The 17,912-nt window shown below is 37.8% G+C and overlaps 1 protein-coding gene across 2 annotated transcripts in view; it reads right to left on the reverse strand.

Annotated features, from left to right (window-relative positions):
* The window catches only part of CLINT1 (clathrin interactor 1), a 53,218-nt gene that overhangs the window by 18,804 nt on the left and 16,502 nt on the right, over nt 1–17,912 (reverse strand). The window contains exons 1-5 of one of the 2 annotated variants that reach the window (XM_086621396.1): nt 10,205–10,238; nt 6,232–6,336; nt 5,456–5,552; nt 3,799–3,907; nt 2,730–2,894 (exon numbers count right to left, since the gene is read on the reverse strand). In XM_086621396.1, coding sequence (XP_086477522.1) covers nt 2,730–2,894; nt 3,799–3,907; nt 5,456–5,552; nt 6,232–6,323 — 463 coding nt within the window. In that variant the 5' untranslated portion in view covers nt 6,324–6,336; nt 10,205–10,238. Of the gene's footprint in view, nt 1–2,729; nt 2,895–3,798; nt 3,908–5,455; nt 5,553–6,231; nt 6,337–10,204; nt 10,239–17,912 lie in introns of those variants that run through there. The other variant, XM_086621395.1, reaches the window with a different exon arrangement.

Consider the following 17,912-nt stretch of genomic DNA (forward strand, 5'->3'; position numbering starts at 1 on the left):
CAGATGATATATTTTCTTACTGAAGAGGTAAGTGCAAGTCTCCAATGATATTTGTTTAGATCCATAAGGATAGACAAACTTTTTCAAAGTAGAGGATCTGTTACAAATCAGCAAGACCTTTATTATTGGAAAAGGAGAAATTGCTAAGAAATGCACTACTGTTAAATTTTGCAAGAGAATAAAGTGGCCTTATTTCAATTTATGTCAGGTGCTCAAGCATTTTAATGTAGATTCCATTAGAAGGTTTCCTTGTACAGTAGGAATTTTAAAACAAATAAAAACCCCAAGAACTTGGTATTTTCAGGACAAGAGAACTAAGGAAAACTCTGAAATTACAAGCATTTTATAATTAAATAGCTAGAATCTTTTAAAGTAGAAGTCTGACCTCAGAATAAGTCTGTTCTGTGCTGCTACGAAGATTTTATTTATTTTTAACTCAACAAATGAAGGGATAATTAAAAATCCTTAACAATAAAAATAGAACACAAAACAAAGGAGTCAGTCCTTTAAATTCAAAAACTTGAATGACAACTAAAGAGCATATGCAGAAAGACTTCTCGGCATATAGGGATAGATCACGACTCTGTACAGAGCAAGTCAAAAGATAAGCTCAGTGAAAGAACAGAGGGACATGTACTTGAAGTAGAAATGCAATGACTCATAAGCACATCCTAAAAAGAGGATCACCAGAATTCCAAGCAGGTAGCAAAAGCTAAAAGAATATAATAAAACAAGGCATATCCTGCCATAGAGATAGAGATTTTCAACTCCTGTGCATATGAGGAAAAGAGAACAGAGGAATACAGAGAAGTAACTTGTCAAAAACAGAAGAGAGCAAATTTAAGTTTAAAGATCACAGTGAAGAAGAGTAAAAAACATACATAGCAGCAGAGAGGGACAGGTGAAGTTCAAGTACTGCACAGTTACTCCTCAGACCTTACACCAAACCCTTCTCTCAAAGGAGTCACTGACTTAAGCAAACCAGAGCCTTGTGCCATTGTGACTTGGGGTCTCATCCCTTAACAAAAGCAGCCAAGGATTTACTCAGGCCAAAGAAAAAACAGATAAACATCTCAAGACTGACAGCTGGATCATGGACGACACGCTGGGATACATCAGACATAAAAGCCAGCTCAAGCTTAGATCCCTGCTACATACTATGATAGGGACTGGGGAACATGGAGGAAGCTGCACACTTCGACTTGATAAGCAAAACATGGTACTGGTGGCGTGCCTTTATCTAACTAAGGCTGACAGAGAAAACTGTCTTCTCTAAACAAAAACAATCTGATGGCATTACATCCTCTAAGGCCGAGATCTTACAAACACACTGTGCTGAAGATGCAAACAGCCCAACAGAACTCATTGCATGCATGAAGAACATCAGTCACCTCAAAGCAGGTGAATTTATTTCCAGAAGCAAGGGTCCATCAGACTATCTGTCAACAGTATTTAGATGTTTTGTGGTTCACTGTATATTTGTTGTTTTTTTTTGGGGGGCGGGGGGGGGGGGGGGGGGAGGGCGGTGTACGTTTTTAAATAAAGGATGTCAGTAATGAAGACCCTATTACAAGTACCAGACTCAAGCTGGATATAGAATGGGCACCTTGTGCAGTGATGGCTGAGATTCATGATGGCTGGATGCTTTAATTTTCAGAATTTTGGGTTTTTTTTAAAAAAAAAACAGGTTTTTCACACGCAACTTTTTTTAATAGATAATATACATATTTAAAAATATAGATATATATTTAACAAAAAGTTTAGAACTTCCTTTCTGGTGTTAACCTCTTCACTGGCAGCTGCAACTCCCTAAGATTTAGAGATGAGCACCAGCGCACCAAATTTCCAGCCTGCATACAGGTCTGCTGTGCAACCAACAACCAGCTGCAAGCTTAGTAATGTCTACAAAAAGTAAACTTGGTATTACCTCTGTGAGCCCTCCTCCGAAAAGCACATGGGACCTACAGTACTAATCAAACAAGATTTTAAAAACACACAAACTGAGACAGTAACAACTGTATCGGTAAACTCCTGACATAAGCTCCATCACTTACAAGACACCTAGTGCACATGTTTAAAGTCAGATTTGACAGACATCAGAATCTGTAAGATAATCCACAGATACCTTTCAAGTGTCCAAACAGTATTACTTGGGAAACCAAAAAGTTTAATGGCATATAATACCTACGCTGTTTCACCCAAACAGTACTACTGCCCTAAAAGCCCTGACCCAAGTTAACGAAACATTTTGAAAAAGGTTGGCAGGAGTGGGTGAAGCAATCATTGTGCTGTGGTGAGTGGAAAGTGTAATCACTTTTTTTTCTTTATTGAAGACTGACTAAGAAACCCTGCCTTACAAGGGCAGTTATTTATCTGCTTCTGCTACAGCAGCATTTATTTCACAATGAGACTCTGCCTATGGATAAAACCAAGACAGCTAAGTTTGGGCTAAGCCAATGCATTAATGTAATTTGTATAAGTTTCAAGTTAATTTATTATCTGAAAAAGACTAACTTAAAGATTTTTTTTTTTGAAGTAATTAAGATTTGTGTGTGTGTGAAAATATACAAGATTTCTTTTAAAATAGTAACTGGCAGTTAAAGAAATATAAAGAAAAAGCATCTAAAGGAGCATCTTAGAAATTCCTTAAATTAGCTGTGTTATCTAAGCCAAGTTAAAAGTTAAAAGTAGAGATTGTTAATCCTTGACCTAGAAAGCCTAGTACTCACTGTATCTGAACCCTCCAACACTGTCCGAAGAAACCCCAATGTATTTGTCTTTGTTCTTCTTCGCTTTCTTCCTCTCTTCCCGAAGTCGATCATCATCTTGAGCAAACTCAACCATTTCTTTAACCTTCTGGCGTATGTTTATACCTTGGTCTTTGCCATTTTCATCTGTACAGGTAATGCAGGGTAGAGACGATGGATGGAAGGCGGGGGGGTGGGGGGGAAGGAAAAAAATACATCAGAGGCAGCAATACTGAACATCAAACTAGTAAGAAAATTTGAATTATGAAAACAGCAGTCCGAGAAAGATCTTATGGCTACTAAGGTCCACTGCATTTGTTTAAAAGGGACCAAATATTTTGTTTCAACACAAATTTTCATCCTTAGATAAATTATAGTTTTCACAGAATGGTGCTTTAGAAACATCTAACTGCTGCTGAAACATTGAAAAGATTAACAAAGACTGAGACAGAAATTATATTCTCCACTGGAACAACTTTAACCCTTCAAAACATAACCCCTTTTCCTCAGTCTTTTTCACACAGTTTTTGCAAGTTTAATTACAAGAAATCGGTCTTATTGCAAAATTGAATTTTTGAAAAATTGCTTTCAGTCAGGAGACACTACAAGCTAAACGTGCTCCCTTCCCAACCTTTTTCACATTCAAAACACACACTGGCCTTGCTGCCTTTGCACTGTAAATATTATTTGGTGGGAGGAAAAAGCCCCAGCTTCAAACAGATGTGTGTGTTTTGGAGCTCTAACCTTTTCTTCCCATATGATTAAAGCTATTCCTTTACGGACACCACAGGGGACCAGTCTCTAGTGCATATTTTAATATAAACCCGAACACTCATGTTGTGTTGGTTCTGTTGTTATTAGCCAGGCTTTTCTGCAAGTTCTTGTCTTCACTAATTAATACTCTAGGGCCCCACGTCTTGGATTCTGCACTCTTCACACAACTGGCAACAGTCACATTCTAATTAGACTGGGGAAGCTTCTAAGCTGGTTCAGGTGACTGACAACTCCAACTACTGTTTTAATTTGCTTATAAGATTTTTCTATTGCTCACCTACAAAGTGGTAATTTTCCAGGGATCGCAAATCATAAATGTGTTCTCTGGCACTTGTAACAACACGCTCTGATCCATTCCTTATGAGGTAAGCTAGGAGCAGCAAAGACTATAAAAATACAAAGCACCGTATGATTGCATGAACAAAAGCTCTATCTTTTTTTTTTTTTAAAAAGCAATAGAAACCCAAAGCTACCCCCCTCCCCAAATTAGTAACTAGTAAGACTCTCCCCTTTTAAATAAATGCTTATTATATTAAGCATTTATATAATATATTTCACACAGAAAAAACACGTTTTCCCCATATACACCTTTTGCTCTTTAGAATATCAAAACTGTATTTATCAAACTCCAATTTGTTAAAACTAAATCACAAGTAGTTACCTTCATGAGGCTTGATTATTTTAAAAGAGCAGTAGCGATTGGAGAAAAAAGTTAACCCTGCTAAATGAAGCATTTTCTTTTGCCTCTCGTTCACATTTTTCCAATTGTTTTCACTGAAAAGTAACTCCTACAGAAATAGAAGAAGCCTTCTGCAGGATGCAAGGGATATACAACACTGCATCTCAGGACAATTTTAAGCAAGCAACAAAACAAATGAAGTTTAAATAGTACTTTAATTGCAATTTTTCACTTAGGATTTCTGTCTAAATAAAAAATAATTAATGCACTTTCTCCAAAGTAGTGCCTCTATCAGCTACAACTATCATTATATTTCAACTATCCAAACCTGATAAGCAATTCCAAGCAGTCTTTATAACATTAAGTAGTTATGTGTGATAGCATTAAATATTAATTTATATTGTACATCAGGGAAAACAATTACTGTGAATACAAAACATCAAGCACCTGTGAAAAGCACAAACCATGCCTCAGAATTAATTCTGTCTTGTTACAATAATCCTGGCAGCAACAAAACAACATATAAGAGTCTAATATATCAATTCTAAAAAATTAGGTTATATTTGCATAATTCAGTGAACACTGAACACCACTGTAGGTGGAGCATGATATAATCTCAAGGAAAAAGTTTCTGTACCAGGCTAATTAGCCAAAGACAAGAAAAATGCAAATGATTCAGTTCTTTTTCCAAAATGCAAGTAGGATTTAAAAGCCTCATATGATAAGATCTGCAGGAAAAATTGGTCCACTTGAAGCTAAACTACAATTTTTAGAGAATTATGAATTGGCAGAAAATTAAGATTTGTTTCTGTTTTATTTCGGGTATTCTTGAATTCCTTCAAAAACATTTTCCTGATAGCACAACGACTTATCATCTACTTCTCATGGAATACTATAGCAACTCCTTTGGGCAGATTCAAAAAGTGAATTTTACTCCATTACTTGAATATCAGCAAAATTTATTTGCTCTGTTATGTTTGTTATGATTTGTTCTATTATGTTTGTTAAGTAGCATCTTAAACACTTCTAAAACCAGAATTTATTTTTTTTTCATATACACCATTTGAAAGACATCTTGACTCCAGTAACAGAATTCTAAAGTATATCATTAGGAAAGAAATCATAGGTTGCTAGTGGAATAAATGATATAGCAGTATCTAAACAAGACACTACATCAGAACATGACACTAGCAACAAGCATTATGTCCTTTGTAGACCAGAGTCCTGAATACTTCCAGTTCGTATGCACACACACCTTATAAACTCTCCTCCAGTTCTTTTTATTGTCTTTCAGCATTCGAGTCCAAAGCATGTTCATAAGTTCTGGAAACTGTTCGTACATAAACGTTGCCCTAAAGAATTAAACAAAAGGAGTAAAGAAATTTTCTTCTCTGTGGTTTGCCACAATAGCTTGTTAAGACTCAGGGCTGACAGTAGATGGCAGGCTGGATCTAAGCCCCTTCACTTTTGATGACATTACAAGGAAAAAAGCCAGCCTTATTTCTTACTCAGAGAGGTAATTTACATACCAGTACTACAAAAGAAAAGTAATTCTAAAAATCTGAGGCAGTAAAAGAACCTTCATTAATTTATAAAGAAAATAATGTTGAACATGAATACCCTAATAACCATTCCAACTACTCGGAACACGCAACTTTCAAACTCATTTTAACAGAAAAAAAGTTCAAGGAACAATTTCACATGCTTTGCTCTATTTGGAAAAAGTCACAGAAAAGCAGTTTGAAAATAAACACTCCAAGGAAGTCAGATATATTGGAAGAAATGAGGTTACGTAAATAAAATAAAATAAAAAAAATAAATCGAGATTTACAAAAATACTTTGACTACTTTTTTGGTTTACAGTTTTCAATACGTTATAAGATTATGTATTCACAAAAATAAGACTTGATTTACAGCAACTTTTCAGCATTATCAGTCAGCATACCACAGAGTTGATTTAGCGGCAAATTTCACATTCCCGTGTAAAATGCACCTTTCTTTTTTTCATCACTGAGCCAAATTATCACTTACTTGGCAATCTCTCCCATGAGTTGCCCTGAAGGTCCCCAAGGATCGTCATTGGTTGCTTCTCGAACCTTAGACTCTATTTCTGAATAATTCATAACCACATTGGTGCTGCAAAGGAAAAAAATTAACACACATGAAGATTAGCATCAAAACTGAGGAACACATGAAAACTTAATAATGACACTAGTGCGTATCTCACTTAATGAGATACCTCTACAGGGTGGGAAAGAAAACATCTTTAGTGCTGAAGTTACCCTGAGGACACTATACAACACATTTAAGTTACCTTTAAGAAGGTTTTACTATTCTATTAGTCTTCGAGAATACAGATGAGAAACTACGGATTACATTACAGCAGGATTCAGTCCAGTAAAAATGGCTTTTGGTCAAATTAAAATCCCAACTGAACCACTAGAGACAAAGCCGACAGCTTCCCCAACTAGACACCGTTTGCTTACAGGTTTATATGGTATACAGTTATTTGCAAGAAGCTTTATAACTCCATCAGAAGCAAGGTGGTTTTGGTTTGTTTTAGATGACGAGTGCTACAAGAGAAACGCTAGAATATCCGTACCAAACAGGTGTTACTAAAAAATAGAAAAAAAAAATCCCACAAGACTGCAGTAAGGGAGCTGAGATTCACTAGAAAGTCTGATTTCTAGCTTGAATTTAATTAAGGAAAGACAGCAAAAGAAGAAAAGCTGCAGAGCAGTATTACAATTAAAGCAATGCAAATACTATGAGCTCAGGTTGTCTCTGAGAGTTTGCAGAAAAACATCTAACTCAGAAAAAGGAAGCATTGTTTCCACATCATTTATATTAAAACAGTCAATATACGATTATATATTTTTTTCATTAATCTTTCAAACAGGTAACATTCAACCGTAAGTCCAGAAACCCCCTTTGTTCCCCTGGAAGCATTCAGACACATCTGATAATACAATACTTTTCCTTGTATTTTAAAGTGAGTGAGGAGGCCTGAAGCATCATTCGTATGGAGAATGTTTGAAAAACAGCTCTCCAGTAATGGAGTAACATAACACGCAATAGTAATGAATCACAAGTAAGAGGAAATGTAGTAGCCTCTGCTTTCCAGTATATTTGAAATAACTTAGAAATTACATATTTATACCTATTGTATCAAAAGTTTGAAAGTTTACTTAACTGTTAAAAGTATATCATACAACTGGCATCAGAAGCTAAAAAAAACCCTGTAACATGACGACATTCCACACACAAACCACCCTGTGAAGTCATAATTAAACTGTAGGACAGATCTAACGAGCTTACACTACAACACAGAGAAGGCGTTTGCTGCTTAAAAATCTCCTCTGAACCCGAAAGGACTAGAAGAAAAAATCAAGATGCTTAATAGTCATCCCCCTGTCCCCACAGGAGTTGGCACGAAGCAGCTTTCAAGCAATACCCGTTCCATTTTATTTGGCATAAGGATAGCAAAGGTCTTGGAAGCGGGAGTTATAAACAGCAGAAACAAGAATAAGATCCCCTTAAGTCTGAAAGGGGACACAGAAGGTAATTGTTAAAACAGAATAAAATTCCTGGACTTAATCTTGGATTCGCAGCATGAGAATTCCTGCTGTCAGATTCTGATGTATGATTTTATTCAACTTTGTGTCTAAAGAGAGCATAAGCTACATGACTGAATAAATAATCAGCGAGCTAACAGAACTATCTATATAAAAAAAGGCACCTAGGAACACAGCAGTAGTTATGAACAACAGCAATTAAGCTCTTACAAATTCATTTACGCTAAATGCACCTCAAGCTTCTGTTTCTGACGTTTTCTTTACCATACATACAAAGTAAACTAATACCATCTTTATTTCCCATATGCATGGAATGTTAAATAAAAAAAGTCACAACCCCAAAGCTACAGGCTTCAGCACTTTGCAGCTTTCTGCACACTAGTTCCCTTGTCCGAAGCAGGGAAAGGCAGGGAGTTGAATGGAAAGGTTCTGTTTGTTTTTATAACCCCTTCTTAAGCGCTTGTTGGGGAGTTGGGGGGGGGAAACGAAGCATTTCCTTCGTTTCTTAAAGCAAAGAATCTAAGATTGGAAAATGCATGAAAAGATGCAAACTTACTGTAAAGAAAAAAAAAAGCCAGCATTAATTGTGGAAGAGCTCAAAGTGCACAGCTAATGCAGCATCAGGGTTGAGAGGGGGAAATGGAAGGGAAACAAGGGAAATTAAGCAATGCCAAGAGAAAGAAGGTGGTGCAGTTAAACCTCTCCAAGCACAGAAACATGCTCTACGCCCAAAACCCTCCTGCAGTAAAGTTATTGTTCTCAGCAACTAGGAGAAAGCTCTTTTAAAAATGCCAAGACGAGATCTAACCACACAAAGCATTCCAAAACAAAGTATCCTTAAGCCGCGTTTAATTCGGCAACAAATGTAAACTTCAAGGAAAAAAAAAAAAGCAACAACAAACTGTTGTATAGTTTGGCATCATTCCAGGTCACTTAAAAATAACCATTTCTAAAAAGGTGGAAATACAGTTTTATTCTTCCTTTCCCATGTTTTCCATGGCCCTCATTCCATGCCCTACCCATGATTCCTGTGACCTTTGCAACAAGGAAAAAAAATAAAATTTACGTCCAGATGTGAAGGGAAAAAGTGACTAGGCTGGATTGCCAAGACTTCCTGTGATTGATCTAAATTTACCACCCGAGGACGCTGGCCGGCAGCAGGGGGGGCTCTCGGCCAGTTTATCCCGGGCAGCTTCCCGGGAGCCGACACACGGCCCCGCGGGAAGCGAGACCGGCAGGACGATCGGTGTTTAAATCGCCCCGTTACCGGCGAGACTGCATTCGGGTTCACCCCAGTCGTTACTGGAGCCCTGCGCAACTGGAATCTTGCGACCAGCGCGTTTACACACTTCTGACACGGGCACAGGCATTAAACACAAGGAATGTGTTTTGAGAGCACATCCAAAATCCAGGCATAGCGAACAAACGGGTTGGCATCAACTTTACAAACTGTTGCATTCTTTTCTGCTTGTGTCTTGCATTTCTTTTAATCTATTAAATCACAGACTGGTGTCAACAGATGATTTTTACTCTTTAGTGCACCCCTTCAGTATTTTTTTTAAAAAATAACCCCAAAGCTGTTGGGAAAAGCCAAGAGAGGGCACTGGCACATTGCTACGGAACGGCAGCACGGTGACAGTGAGCAAAATGTCAGGTTTTAATTTCTTGCAAGAGAACGCTTCACTTTAAAAGTTTGCGCCTACAATTTATAGCAACACTGAATAGGTAGCTCAAGTTTGAGACTAAATTCCTCCCCTTGAATAATAATAATGGACACTGCTAGTGAAAAATCAGTGGGTAACAGTTATGAATAGCTGATCATCTCCAACTGCATCGGACAATAAGATACACTTCCTCTTAAAAAAAAGATAAGTAACTGCAAGTTTTACATGCATTTTATAAACTAGATTTTAACATATTTTGAAACTGAACAGAGGTACTATAGATGGAACATTCCCCAAAACTACTTTGTCCACAATTCTGTCTGCATTTTTCAAAGAAAAAAATCTTTCAAATGACTCAATCGATGGTAAACAGCTTCAAATTTTATTCCAAGTTACATTTTGAGATTTGTAAATTGAGATAAAGCTGTCGTCCGGATCCAGATGCCATATCCTATAGTGTGCTAAAAAACCCAGAAAATAATTAAGTGGGGGAGAGGAGAAGGATGTGAGGGACAAGAGGAAGTATTGCACGTACCTCGGATGCACAATTTGAGGTAAAAACAACAGTTAGTTGGTGTTAGGGAAGCAAACAGACAAGCAAGTAGAGACAAGAAGTTCTGTACCTATCCACACACAACTAAGGGGATCAGAGAAGCTACGAAGGTCTAGCCAAAAAAATTTACCAAGCATCTCTCACTCCAGCCTTCAGTTGCAACAGTCTGAAAAGCAGTTTGGCTTTCAGGCATAGGAGGATAAAAATCTTACAGGTCTGAGACTGTCCTCCGAGCACAGAAGTGGAAGATAGCTTGTGGATGGCCTGCTTGAAAATAAAGCCTGACAGACTGAAGGTGTACTTCATAGGATGACACACAAAAAAGGCATACTTTGAAGGGGGGTCCTATCTTCCCCATCCCTTATCAGCAGATATGTCACCTACAATGTGGACATAAACACACACAAACACTAGTGAGTGATAAACATATCCGTAGAAAACTTCTATTGGTGTTTGATTTCAAGACGCTCCAGTATAAGGCTCTAACATGTATTTCAGCTACTCTGCTCGGGCTTCTGACCTTACACAGTAATACAGGAATCCCACTACTAATGCTCAGACGGACAGTATTAGTGAGGAGGAGGTGTGCTCTACTCTCAGTAAGGTATCAGTGCTTCTTCAGTGTTTTTTCCATAAAACGGACACAAAATAAACATTGAAGAAGAAAGCTTTCCTCTTTCAGACAAATAAAATATTTTCTTAAAAAAAAAATCACTTTTATGCCAGGAAAGTAAAATCATTGTATTTCTACCCAACATCAAATAATTACAACATCGTGAATTGAAATGTTTGTTTCATAGAATTATAGAATCATAGAATGGTTGGGTTGGAAGAGATCCTCAAAGATCATCCAGTTCCAACCCCCCTGCCACGGGCAGGGAAACCCTCCACTACATCAGGTTGCCCAAAGCCTCATCCAACCTGGCCTTGAACACTTCCAGGGATGGGGCAGCCACAACTTCTCTGGGCAACCTGTTCCAGTGCCTCACCACCCTCAGAGTGAAATTTTTTTTTCTTATATCCAATCTAAATCTCCTCTCTTTCAGTTTAAATCCATTGCCCCTTGTCCTGTCACTACATGCCGTTGTAAAAAGCCCCTCTCCAGCTTTCCTGCAGGCCCCCTTTAAGTACTGGAAGGCTGCAAGTCTTCAGGGTGAAGACTTTTCATTGTTCAGGGCCACAAGGTGCTCTCTACAGATTCAAATGCTGTGACTGAAGTCAGATCAATTATCTGTTAGGAGATTATCATCACTTATCAAATATTACACAACTGTAAGGATACTGCTTCTAGTAATACCTTCCAACTGGTAACATTACCACCAGCGTTGTTGTGTTCAAACTAATTATCCCACATCAATTACTGTTGGTTCCACACTGAAAAAAAAAAACCACCCCTAAATTGTTCTGTATCATATCCCTTGAATCAGGAACACTTTGGAAACATGGATGTGGAAACACAACGCTTTGAACGTAGTCAGCAACAGAAATGGAAAGAGTATTTTCTCAGCTAATCTCTACTCTAAAATTAACCACCAAACTTTAAGGTTAACCCTCAAACAACATTTTGTAACCATGATTTACATCACTACCAGCAAACCCGCTAAAGAAAAAGGTGCAACAATTTTTGTCTTTCTTGACTTGATTGAACACTTGGTTAGGACCTTGGATGCAGCACATAGCACTAATAAGAGTAAATAGTTAAATGCCCATGGTCTTCCCAAAAGAACATCACACAGGTATTTCCACTTTATGCTCCCCATGATCTCCTGTATCTTCCAGACATTTTCCACAGTCAGTGGTGTTCTATTCTGTCATCACTCTGCCAGTACATTCAAGTGCATGACATCACAACTCAAAGAAAGCTTACAGTTCACTGCTAGATTTTGGGAGCAATGTTCTTTTGAAGGAAGTATTCCTAAGATAAGCATTCATCAGGAAAAGAGTAGAGAGCTATATCTCACAAAGTTTCAGATCTTCAAATGACATGTAAACTTAGCATTTCAAACCAATGCTCAAATAGCAGCTGAGCCTTAAACAGCAGAAACCTTTAAACAGCACGTGCACAGGAAACCTGCAATAGAGAAAGTAAGTGCCATGAGAAAAGAAAGTATTTATGCATTAAGGGTAATGAAAGAATAATAAATATCTATCCATCCATTCATTCAGAATGGAACTTACTTTAAAACATATTAAGAAATCAGAAAGCCTAACAGATCTTAGTCAATGTTCCTGCACAAACTTAAAAGCCTTGAATATGCCCTGGGGCAAGAGTCAGACCACTCCATTAAAAGCGCCATTAGGATTAGAGTTCCTATTGATGTGGGTGGTGTCACTGAGGACACAAGTACAATTCTGGACATTAGATCCACAGAAGATTTGTGAAATGCCATGTCTAATCTTGTGAAAACTAAAATAAACAGAAGTCACAGACAGGGTACGTTACAACAGTTTCTTTATAGTGATGATAAAGGTATTGGATTGGACAGGGTAAGCCTAATTAGAAACACTTCTCAAACCTCTGGGAAGCTGCCCACTGTGCTGAGGGACTGAGCAGCAGGAACAAGAAACCTGGTTACACAGTTAAAAATTTTTTTTCAATGTATATTTCAAACCAATTACAATATCATGTATACATGGGACTCCTATGTGCATAATATTATGCCTTTAACTATTACTCCAAGGACATCACTGGATTATGCACCTTCTGTTTTCCTTTTTTTAATTTTACAACTGGGAACACTAAAATACTAAAAGCTGAGATGAGAAACTTTCTACATTTTACCACTGTTAACAGTTTTCAATGAGACACCATTCTGCAAATATCTGTTTAAAGACTAAATGCAGAAGAAAAAAAAATTCAAGCATTACACACATGTATGTATTATACATACAGTTTGAACATTAATGCTATTCAAACAGATAGCAACACTAAAGAAAAGATAGTGACAAAAAAAAATTAGTTAGAGGAGCAGGGGTCTGAATGACCAGAGGACAACAGAAGCTCTGTTACTGTACAGCACTGCGTAGCACGGTACTAAAGTCTGGCAAGAAACAAGTGTCAAAACAGACAACAATTTTATCTTTTAAATAACTGTGTTTAGCATTATCTGTTCAATAGGCAATCTCATATACTAATACTTTAATTTTCTGTGGTTTTGTTAGCAGCTTCTTTATTTTTAGAAAGTCTTCTTCACGTTTCCTATGACTTCCACAGTGAATAAAAGCAAAACAAACTTTAAATTTGTTCCACAACAAAACAGATGTTACTGACTCAGAACGAAGTCTCATCACCTCTCTTGGTGACAGAGCAAAGGAGATTAGAAACTGGTACTGTAACAAAGTCCACATGGACAAAACCCAGTAGAAATACACTTGCACAGCTCTGTTTTAAAAATCAATATTTAAAAATCAATAGACTGCATCGTCCAACCAGAAAGGACCATGAACAGCATCTGAAAAATAAACGGTGAAGAAACCATTAAACAGCAGCATAAGGAAAGTCTGCTTTAACTCTGTCTGAATACACAAGAACATCCACAGCTGGTTCATTTACTCATCTTGCATATCTTCATCTAAACCTCACTATGATTTTTATGGAAAGGCACATGGATAAGAAGAGGAGTGCTTTCTCATAAGGATGGTTTGTTACCAGCATGGTGGTAGCTTCAACGTAAACCTCTGAACAAAGGCAGCAATAAGTTACATCTGGAGGCTGAGCTCATGTTCTGCTCCTACAGTTTAAGGGCTGGCTTTGTCTTCCAGCAGCTCATTTTCTCCTAACAGTTGGGTTGTCTGCTCCTTTTCAGCTGAGAAGCCAGCAGTCTTCCACTGTACGACAAGATAGGGACCCACTAGTGATTGTTCAACTGATGCATGGTGCATGTTTCGGGAATACTATCCAAACACAACAGCAGCAATTTATTTTCTGATTTCCCAAAAATCAATACAGGGACTAACAAGACAAAAAAGTCCATACAATGTAGCTTTGCTTTCAGATGTTTGAGACTGCATTCATATTTGGTTTTGTTTTTTTTTTTTAAAAAAAAAAAAGAACGAATGAATGCACTATAGAATAATATGAGCAAAGTGAACATTCAACATCTGGAGAAGAGATAAGGCAGACTCCAGTAACGTTTTCACAATATAGTTATCTAAAAGACCCCCACCCACAGACACACATGCATTTAAGATTAAGCCTTTGGAGGGGAGAGAACACACCATCTTATCCCCACTCATCTTCTATGAGTCATGCACCTAAATTATTTTTAGTATCTAGATTAAAAGGTTCCTGTAAAGCAGGACTGGAAAAAGATGGAAAAGTTTCTGAGAACGCCAAAAAGTTATTTTAATATTAAGTGATCCATTTTTAAACTGTGTGCAGAAATTAGTTTCAACTCCTGAGAGTACACGGTAAATAAAAAAGCCAGGCAGCTCATCGGAGTACAGGATACATCTCCCTCACTCCCAGGTGCGGGAATCTCGGCATCTATTAAACTGTTAATTAGTTTCCAGAAACATTTTTGTCAATTAAAAAAATCATTTAACACTTATCCATCTGGGCACGAAATACTTTCAAAAGAGCATTTGAAATGGTGAGTTAAAAAAGAAACGATCCCGATCCACACAGCACCACCTCCCAAACTTCTGGGGGCCAGCACACCATGCAAGAAGCACCTTGCAAAAACGGGCATCATATTAATTCCACTTATTTCTGTTAGCACTGCTTCCTTCAGGCTCTGAAGGATTAAAGCTGATCACTGGTCCAAACTTGCATGTCAAGAACCTGAAAGGACTTCAGACAAAGTCAAACCGAAAGATGCCTTTCAGCACCAGATTCCACTGCCCTGCGACAGCCTGTCACTACCTTAAAAAGCTCAACATGCAGACTGGTTCAGAGACCGAGGACAGAAAGATAAGACACCATTTATCCATCTGTTTTCCCAAACAATATAATGGATATTCAGGATTTTATATACCTAATGTTACTATATTCAGAGAAAAAGATATTCATTGCCTTCCGGATAAAAATGGTGCTGCTCTTCAGCAAACTCATATATTCAGTCTCAGCTGGCATTTCTCCTCGCTCAGAGAAGACAAACGAACCAAAAAACACGTAACAAACTTAATGCATTTTCATTTTGCTCCTGTCAGTAATGCCACTTTTGTTCTAAAACACACAGCTTCGATTTAGAGCCTTATGGATGAAACGTATGGATACTAAACATGAAGCCAGCAGCCCACATTCCGCGAAGAAACAGCTGGCTCCCCATCTGCCCTGCCGCCTGGTGAGATGCTTCAGGTTACCCCGAGGTAACGGTGCAGCATTAGCTGACGCTTGGCCGTTTGAAGTGACTCGTTTCGAGGCCACTCCTCAGGAGCACGGCGAACACGACACCGGCCGATTCAGTACATGAACACCAGGTATTATTACAGACATTCCATGCAAGTCTCTGTGACCAATGATACCGTCTTCATTATGGTACGGTAGGATCTGAAATACGTTTTCAACTTTTCAAGTTAACAGCTTCATAATTTCTGTGGCAGATGTGCAAAGCAAACTGCACAGAAAGAGATAAGCCAAGAAAAACATCCTGATGGCCACAAATGAATTACGACTTGTGGGAGGAAGGAACTATAAAGCTATTTCCTGCGCCTTACAACTTCTAATCATAAAAGACTACCAAGTAAACAAAATAACCCCAAATCCACCACACACACTTTCAAAAAAGACAGTGACTTTAAGAATTAAATTTGTCTGTTAGAGCAAGATCTCTCACTTAGAGACCACCACTGCACACTGCTGAAGTCTTCCCTTTCAAAGTGTCCCCCTCTCAGAAGTTACCCAACTGCAGTTTGCCATATTCCTAACGTTTCTGTAATTGCTATGCTACAGCTGAAGTAGTTTTTACAGGTGTTGGGAACGCGAGGTGACAAATTACATGGTAGTTTTAAAGCACAGTTGTGCAAGGAACGAACGCTTCCTCCCCCAGTTGACTGAAGACTGATGTAATCTCTTACTGCAGATTCTTCACAGTATGTAAGTGTTAATACTTTCATATTCTTATATAAAACCATCCCTCTGGTTTACACCAACGGATACATGGCTACTTTAAATATCTTAACTTGTCAACAATGGTAGAGTGGCAATGTGTGGTGGTAAATAACTTCTCAAACTCAGTGAGAATTTTGCCATGTTAATACTATCAACTGTAGTTTTGTACCACCTCTAAATAGAATATTTCTTCATCTAAAGCCCAGGCCCATTTCTTTATTTCTCTATTCTTTAAGAGATGTTTTGGTTCCAAACACCCACCCTAACATTCTTGAGTCAGCATCCTCTAATCTTCAATGATTAGATTATCTTCACTTCAAATACACATTTCCGCAGTTGCATTTTTAAAGGCTTAGTAAGTGTTGTCATTTTGCTTATTACACTTAATTCAAAAAACCTTCTTTAAAAGGTGACTTACCAAAATAAATGTTACACTACAGCAGGTAGAATGAGTCAAAATACTTCCTTTTAACTTACAATGCAAGAACACTGCAATAATATTTCCACTGTTTTCTACATGGTTTCTAGGTCAGATATTTATAGTTCAAGTTTTAGTTGAAATTAGAGTACAATCACACCTAAACCATTCTTATGACAAATCTGATTAATCTCAAGCATGAAAACCAATTTCACAAATAAGTGGAAAAAAGCTGCCTGTCAGGCAACACTTGACACTTTGGTGGGATAGCTACATGCTAAAACAGCAACTCTGCTTTTGATTCAGACAGAACGGCAACACTCTTGCTGCTGGTTGCAAGTTTTCAGTCTCCCTGCACTCAAATGAGCACACATCTCCTTTATCAGATTGAAGTTCACTGCTTCACAGCTCCTATTGCTGTAGATTTAATTGCTTTCAAAGTTCAATACACTATGTTTAAACAGGAGCAGCCATATAGTAAAAACAGAAGTGGAATTACAACACTTGGATAACTTGTTGTAACTGCAGAACTAAAGAGATTTTCATACGTATGTTGTAATCACACGACTAGATTTATTTTTGCTCAGTCCTCAGACTCTTTGCTACTCTGCTCCTTACACTTCAGATTTTCTTCTTCCATAACAAACAAGCTGCAACAATTTTAAAAAGACTTTTTAGAGTTAACTACATTTCTTTACAGAATTCAGTCATACTGCACTTCCTCCTTCAAGACTCAGCAAGACCTGCTATGTATTTTCCATCAATTGCTGCATATTTAATTTATCCATGTTTGTGATCCTTGTGATCCAATCAGGTAACACGACTTACACTGAAAACAAATGTTTAATTTTCCATCCCTGGAAGTGTTCAAGGCCAGGTTGGATGAGGCTTTGGGCAACCTGGTGTAGTGGAGGATTTCCCTGCCCATGGCAGGGGGGTTGGAACTAGATGATCTTCAAGGTCCCTTCCAACCCTAACCATTCTATGATTCTATAATTGAGTAGGACAAAAAGCAAGAGAAATCTAATTAAAACCCACACTTTCTGTAGAGTGCTTTTTATATGAATAAAATACCAGCACAAAAAAGTCAATCCAAACAAACACTGCTAGACAATTGTAACATAAAACTAAAAATTAAATACAGTATTTGGGAGAGAGACTGAAACTCTTCATAGGAACTTACGCTCTCCAATCAACCGTGCTTCTTTGTACTTTGTTGCATTCATACAACCACAAGAGTCACTTTTTCTGCAAATGGAAAGCTTGTTTCAGGTGTTCATAACGTTTTGCATAAGCTGCCTTCTGAATAAGGTACCTGGTGCTGCTTCCTTCTTTCTACGCACAAAGTATTAAGATACCATATTCAACCCACAGCTCACACATTTTAAGTGTGCACAGAAACCTTCAACAGATAAGGAGACTCACAAGTGCTCTTAGTCAGGGAGCTTTC

This window comes from Tauraco erythrolophus, chromosome 16 (genome assembly GCF_009769465.1).
Source record: "Tauraco erythrolophus isolate bTauEry1 chromosome 16, bTauEry1.pri, whole genome shotgun sequence".
In the NCBI taxonomy this organism is placed as follows: domain Eukaryota; kingdom Metazoa; phylum Chordata; class Aves; order Musophagiformes; family Musophagidae; genus Tauraco; species Tauraco erythrolophus.